The 7,584-nt window shown below is 41.1% G+C and overlaps 1 protein-coding gene across 10 annotated transcripts in view; it reads left to right on the top strand.

Moving 5' to 3' along the window:
- MCTP2 (multiple C2 and transmembrane domain containing 2) overlaps positions 1-6,383 on the top strand; it is a 128,487-nt gene extending 122,104 nt beyond the window's left edge. For 8 of the 10 annotated variants that reach the window (XM_035890607.1, XM_035890605.1, XM_035890608.1 and 5 more), the window contains one exon: positions 1,416-1,612. In XM_035890607.1, the coding sequence (XP_035746500.1) occupies positions 1,416-1,609 (194 nt within the window). In that variant the 3' untranslated portion in view covers positions 1,610-1,612. Of the gene's footprint in view, positions 1-1,415; positions 1,613-3,807 lie in introns of those variants that run through there. The other 2 variants (XM_009635062.2, XM_035890606.1) reach the window with 1 other exon arrangement.
- Positions 6,384-7,584: the final 1,201 nt, after the last annotated feature.

Below are 7,584 nucleotides of genomic sequence, written 5' to 3'. Positions count from 1 at the left end.
AATTGCTAGGAGTAGAAAGTTCAGTAACAAAATATTGCTGTTCTTGTATGGAAGACATGATGAGTACATGAAAACTATACATCCGTTCAACATCATCTAGACTGACAGGGCCTTCAAATATGATACATGTTAAACAACTACCCTGTGGCAAGGCCTCAAAAGACCTTATGGTATTTTCTGTTTTTTAAAAATCAGGTACACAGAAAATTGTGTTGGCATTTTGCTACAAGTATATGGCGTAAAAGCTGAATCTCAGATGTGAAGCGGGTACATTTCAGAGAGAGAAGGCTGGAGCAGCCATCACATTTGAAATCACTTGCAGGGAAACTACTATGAGATTTTGGACAGGGGCATGATGGAATTGAATGCTGTATTATGATCCTCAGCAGCAGCCAACGTTTGAATTTTTTTGCTATTTTTTAAAATGGGTTAGCTGATTTTCTTCTCCTAATGATCCTTTGCTCTTCTGCCACAACTTTACGTAGCCACACTACTAGTTGCTATTTCTTAGTGGGGAAGTGGCAGCAGTAGGGTATTAAGTGGCTGCATTGGCACAAGGGCAGAGCTGGGAAGGGTGCTCAGGCCTCTCACTTTCTCATCCCAGTCCATGCAATAGACACGGTGCTGGCTGAGGGCTGCTCATCACTCCCTTTCCTCAAAGGCAGAAGAGAAGACCTCATGTTCTCCATGATAACATGAACAATACACTCCTGTGGATCTTCTCCCACCAGGGACCACCTCTGATAGCTGAAGCATAACTAAGTCCATGGAGAGCACTGGTAGCGCTGTTGCTGCAGTTAATAAGCCAAATTATTCAGCCTAAGAGGAAAATAAAGTACAACTTGTGATAAGTTTTTACAGTTTCTCACAGCACTGTAATATGACCAACTTGTCAAATCAGGTTCTGCAAAGAGAAGACAAGCTATAAGACCTGGTGGGGAAGGGAAGCTTTCCTTTTCAGAAGAAATAATAGAAGGGAAAAAGCCTTTGTCCTGCTCAGTTCTTTTCAGATCCTGCAGTTCCCTGGGCATGAGGAGAGGGAATGTCTTTCGTCATGTAGAACAGCAGATTTAACAGTAGTCTCAGCTGAAAATTTGTATATTCTTCCCACAGTACCCCCCCAGAATGAATTCATGCTGCAATCTCTTTTTGCCACGTTGTTGGCAACAGATGATCCCCAAAATGGAGGAATACCTTTATAAATAATGCCCTCTACTTCCTTCAGGAGGCACTTGTGAAAGGATTCCCCATGACAGGGAGTACGTGCGTGGCTTTAAGTCAGAGGCACTATTCTTGCACTAATTTTTACTTGTGAATTCCTTTTCCCTTTTTCACCTTGCCTGAACAATTTAGAAGATGGGGAATAGAAAGGGGTTGTATTATTTTGTTTGCTGTTTTGTTTTTTTTTTCTCTAGGCATAAATAAATTTACTAAGAAGCTTAGAAATCCCTACGCCATCGACAATAATGAGCTGCTAGATTTCCTCTCCAGGGTACCATCTGATGTTCAAAAGGTAGGTAATGAATGGCCACCGCCAACAGAGGCAACAAGCGGCACTGAGAGCGGCTGGGCGCTCTGCTTGGGGAACACGATGCCAGTGCACTTTTGAATAATGGAGATAAGGAATCGGGGAAAATCCACAAAGGGGTGGGGGGAAGGTGTTAGAAGAGAGGGGAGCCAAAATCCTTTGTCAGAAGGATAAAATGATTGCAGAAAAATTATCCTGAAAAGACCTACTTAAAAATGATCTGGAAAATCACCCAGCGTGGTTAGTGAACTATGGTTTCCGTCACCTTTCTGCTCCGGTATTTGTATGGAGGGAAGAGAAAAATAGTCTTTTTGATAGAGATAACCATCCAAAAGGAATTGCTGAATTCTCCCTTTTCTCAAGATGAAGGGGGGGGTGGGGGCATTATTTCTGTGACTTTGTGCTTGCTGTGGGGTTTTTTTTCACATCAGCTGTTCCTCAAAATTCTTCTTCCCCACCCACCTTGAACTCCAGGCCTCCCTTGGACAATGCTCCGCTCGTCCCTTTCTTCAGAGAAAGCCTTGAGATGTGTATAAAATACTCTGTGGTTGATCAGATCAATCTTCTACCATTATGGAATTATAACTTTTAATCTAACCAGAATCTATCCTCCCTCAATTTCAGTCAAGTCTCATCTCTTTTCATATTTCTTTTAAACAACACTGTCTTCACTAATCTCGCCTATCTTCCTGGAAATTATTTGAACAATAAGTCCGTTAGAATGTCAAGATCTGTTTATTTCTCTTGGAGGAAGGAAAATAGTCTTGGCTGGGTAATGAAGCCACACGTTATAAAGTATTTTTTTCTTTTGTTTTATTAACTGGAATCTGTGTCCTCAGGCCCTGATCCCAATGCCCTGGACCCCACTGACATTGTACCTTCCTCTGTGAATCACGGTACTTTCTCAGTGAGGTGTTGCTCACTGTGAACAAGGGGATCACAATCTCGCCTGCAGTGATTTTACTCTGGTGGAGGCAGAACAGTAATTGCCCGCATGAAGTGTCGAGGCATCTGGTAGAAACAAGGTTGGAATAGGCTTCTGGTGACATCTATTTCAAGAGGCCACCAGATTGGTTGGTGGCAGCACTAATAACTTCAGAGAAATCTTGCCGTGGACTGGTGGGAGGAAAAATGCTAAACAGAAATGATCATAGAGACATGAAGCTTCAGTGTATTTTTATTTTTTGTCATTGCTCTTGTAGAGCACGCTGGATTTGCAGTGATGGTTTGCATATGCCCTTTTAGTGTTTATGTTTAAAGATAAGCTGCTTTTCTATTTATGCTTTATTTAACGTTTACTTTTATAACATTTCCTTGAGTGGTTTCTATCATTTTGGGATCCTTTGAGCTCTCCAAAGAAAGTGATAGCCATCCTCTATGGGAGGAGTGATAAAAGTTCCTAGGATGGGACAAACCTTCTCAGAGTTTTCCACTAGCGCTAAAAACAGCGAGCCTGTGTGACAGCCACACGCTCTAGTGAAAAGTCACCCATGGCAGCTCCAAAGCCCCTCTGTCTGCCTCCTTTTACGTGCTGCCAATGCATCATCATTTCACTGCAGTACTGCAGTGGGGTAGAAATTACCTCTGTCTGCACACTAGCCATCTATAACCCACGCGTGTTGGACAAAAGACAGAGGAGTGAAAAAGATGGCACGTTCTGCAAAAGTTTCCCTGTGATTTCCGTGGGGATACTTTTCTGTTACATGACAGACAATTTGGAGATTACACTATCCTTGTCGGTTTATCACACGTGTTTTAACCATTATATTGTATATGAAATTGTTTTGAAAGGTGGAGGCAGCTTTGTCCAGGTTCTATTTGGGAAAATATTTTCCTTTTTTGAAATGATTAAATATGTCAGCATCCCAAGGTCCGCGTACGGTTTTGACAACTGTCATCTTGCTGCGTATTCGGATCCACTTGAATTGAAACTCCTGAGAGAAGTTTATTAAACTTACAGGTTAACGCCAGAAAGATAAGAAAAACAACTCCCAAACCAAAACAAACCCAAAAGATCTAGCCTACATTGCTGAAATCAGGTAGAACCCCATGTATCTCATTAGAAAAATCTGCTTTTAATATTTTCGTTTCAAGAAATGATGCATGACTTCTCAAATCCTTCCTGCAATTAATCCCCCATGTTCCTGTGTTTAGAAAATGATTCATTACTTTTGAACCTTCCTTAGTTTCCCTTGGTTTGTCCTTAGGGAGCCATTAACACACACTGTAGTGAGCTAGAGTTACCTAACTGCAAACGTCATGTCTATTTGTTTTTACAGGTGCAGCATGCTGAATTGAAACCATACAGCAGCTCCAGTCCCATTAGGAAGAAGCGGAGTACGCTATAGGATGCAGTACGATTTCGGAATGCAGCATCTCCCTCTGTACCCCCTCCCCCCCCCACACACATGCACACATGCTTCTCCTGTCCCCTTCTTCTTGCTTCAGAAAAACACTATAATCCCCTGCCACAGACTCTTTCCTTTTATTTTTTTTGTTTTTTACCCCAAAGACGTGGGTTTTGATAAACACCTATCTTAGGTTTGTCTTTTTTGAGTTGTCTTTTTGGCATGGAGTCGTAGCCCAAAAAAGAGCAAGGTGGAACGCATGAATTAGTTTGCAGGGTGGGGAGGAGAATGGGAGAGGATGGTGCAGCTGCACTTTTTTTTTTTTCCTTTTTTTCCTTTCGATTGCAAAGGCAAGGCTGGATGTGGCAGCACTCCCTGTTTTATGTAGGAAGAGATAATTCCGCTTAGTGTAGCAGATCAGCTGAGCTGATGTGAGGAGATGCTCTGAACCAGTTTTTAACATATCCAACAGATTTACATTAAGATATGAAAACTATTCTTTTCTGAGTTAAATCACTATGCCTAGAAAGGTTTAAGCTCTGAATTAACGAGTCTTTGATATCCATCTTCTGTTCAAGCAGTGTACATTTTAAAAAGTTTTTTATCATAATTAGCAGAAAGAGCTAGGAGCTCCAACAGTATCTCAATATTTCATCCAGCACTTGTGGGTTTTTTCTTTTCTTTTTTTTTTTTTTTTTTTTCCCCTTCCGTTTTTAAAGCCCACCCTGTGGTTAACTCTTTGGATACTGGAATCATCGGAGATCCATTGCTGGCAATGGATGCATGAGAACCTTCTGCCGAGAAAGGATTAAGAGACTGTAGAAAAGCCTAACTCACTGACCTGAAAAGACTCTGTTGACTTGCCTTTTATAATTCCATCTCATCAGATATTTTCAGCATAGCTGTTGTTTTCCTGTCTAAATCCAGAGGGGTCAACACTACAGATTCAAGAGAAAATAATACTTTATAGCCTTAAAGAAACATGTACTTGTGCAGAAAGAGAGCACGGTGCCCAGAGACGTGGTTGTGCAATAGTGTGCAGGCTTTGGTCCGCCACTGATGTCTCACTCGAGTCTTTCCAGGTGGTTCACAAGGAGAGGATCAGAAAGGGAAGTCATACGGAAACTGAGAAATGAAGAGACAGGAGAAAGGACCCCATTTCCTATCCTGAGGAGAATGTGATTTCTTGCTTGCTTTTACTGGTCTTTTAGCTGTTGTGCTTTTGCTTTATAAAATTCAGATAACCAGCATTATCCGTGTTGTTTGCCTGGGGAAACTGAAACGCAGAATCATATGTAAACCTGCTTAATTTTGGTGAGAACGTAGCCCTCTGTCCTTTAGGTGCTGTAGGACGTTGCGGGAGCGACTTGCCACCGCACCAAGTCCTCGGTAGCATGAGAGCTGGAGTTGCTTCTTGTGATTCCCAGGCAGGGGTTGCCACCAGCATCCCCTGGGGTGGTTCACAGTACAAAGAAACAGCGAGTCCTGAGTGACAGGTTTCTTTTTAACAAAAGACAACTTTGGAAGTAATCTAATTAAAAGTAAAACAGGTAAAACCTTGCTTATGGATCGGCGATCCAAATGGAGTCACGCTGTTGTGGTTCAGTACTGCAATCTGGTGGGCCTGTTGCATTCATTTGAAGAAGGAAAACTAACACCAGAGTATCTTCTGCTGGCTTATTAGCCAGATTCAGTGATTTTTTTTTTTTTGTTTTTGAAAAGTTTCTTTTTCAAAGTAACAAGCCCCACTGTGCCTTTGAATAAGGAGAGGCACATTTTCATAGACTTGATGGGATAAAGAATGTATTTTGCTCATGCAAAGCTGTGTGTAGCTGCAAACGGGAAGATAGAAAAAAGATTATCCTGGTTTAAAAAGCCACAAAAATGCCTCTTTGTGTGCACGTGTACTTGTGTACCCATGCATATACAGGGTTGTGTATACAGAAGAGTACATGTATAATGTATTTATGGGTGGGGGTGGGGGAGATGGGTGAATATACAGATTTAAAAACCTTGAAAATGTTTATGAAAAATGCCAAAGATTCTAAAGCTTATCATCTTGCGTCTGTTCTTCTTCATTTTATATCTTTCCCGGCATGTCTCTCTGGCTGAGCCAGATCTCTGCATGATTTGATTTACTTCAAGTTAATGAAGCTGGTTGGAAAGAGCTTTGTAGAAATTATAAAATCTCCAGTAAATCTCCTTCTTGTACATACAATAGATGTCCGTGGACCCCTTTTGTTAAACCAGTTTCTCAATCTTCTGTGTAAACAATGCCTCATTGTCTCGCTTTAAACTATCATCTGGTTTATCATACTGTAGTCTTGTCATTTTGTAAGGACTAAAGTCAGGCGTATTTAAGCAGACATGTGAGATCTGATCGTTGATTTGAGTGAAAACATTCAACTGCAGGAAAAATTGTTTATTTATTCAGAAGTTGGGACCGATACTTTAATAAGGTTTTTTTCTTATAGATTTTTCCACGTGGAACTGATTTCTGTTCAGGAGACACGGTGATGTGCGTCTTTTTTTTTTTTTTTTTTTTAATTTATATATGTTGTGTTTCAGAATAATTTGTATTAGATTGTTATGCTGGGGACATACCAAATGAAGGGGTTTGGATGGTCCAGTACCTATACATGTTGTAATGAGCTCTTTGTTTTGATAAGTGCTGTTTGAAACGCAATAAACATTTGAGTTTAAGATGATGCTTTTAATTTATCTGGATTAGGAGACACGTTTCCCATTCTTTGCAAAACAGCTCACTGTGCTATAATATTTCACATCTGACCAGGTAAGCAAGTACATCGCTTGACAGTGCAGTGTAACCACTAGAGCTGGAGGTTCCTTCTAACAGAGGCTGAGGTGGGAGGAGACGTAAAGCCTTGCACCGCCTGCTTACAACTCTTTACAGGATTTCCTAGCCCCTACCTAAAGGGAAGGAGGTCTCTGTGCATTTACTGCATGCTCCAGTAGTCAAACTCTTTATTCAGACTTTTCATTTGAATCTTAAAGCAAGAATAGTAGTTGGCACATATCTCTGTGTGTCCATTTGCCCGTGCAAGTTACTGGCTTTTATATTGTTAAACTATTTGGCATATAGCATGGAAATTATAAACTTGTATTTTTAATTTAAGATAGTCATTTCAGTGCAACAATATGTACATTTGCACTCTAAAGTCTCTAAGACCGGAAGGCATTCAGAAATTTAGACCTAACTATGGGTCTTTTGGATGACCATGGGTTACAGAATCATGGAGATGTCAGAATACGACTGGTTTAGCAGTGGGATGTCAGGGTTAGGTTAAAGGTTGGACTCGATGATCTTAAAGGTCTTTTCCAACCTAAATGATCCTATGATTCTGTGAAAATGTCCACTGCCTATACACGGTGTAAATAACTGGGTTTGACAGATACGTGCAAATGAAATATGTAGTCGTGTTTGCCCAAACATAAGCTGCTGCTGCAGGTTGGTTTCTTGAATAATCACAAATAGGACTGAGGACTCAGCTCCCGTATGGATCACTGTTGGTAAAACCCAGTCTCTTGAAACGCGCCTTGTGGGAAGCAAGCAAAAAACTGAGTAAAGCAAAGTCGGTGGAAATGTCACGCACCTTTTCTTTCTGCTTGCAAAGCCATGATTTTAACCTTCAGCCGTAGCTGTTCCTCCCTCCGCTTCCCCCTCAGTCCTCTCCCGAGCCACCCACA

Source organism: Egretta garzetta, unplaced genomic scaffold, assembly GCF_000687185.1.
Source record: "Egretta garzetta isolate BGI_Z169 unplaced genomic scaffold, ASM68718v1 scaffold322, whole genome shotgun sequence".
Taxonomy (NCBI): domain Eukaryota; kingdom Metazoa; phylum Chordata; class Aves; order Pelecaniformes; family Ardeidae; genus Egretta; species Egretta garzetta.
The sequence above is the reverse complement of the archived record's forward strand: the minus strand, read 5'-3'. Positions and strand labels throughout refer to the sequence as shown.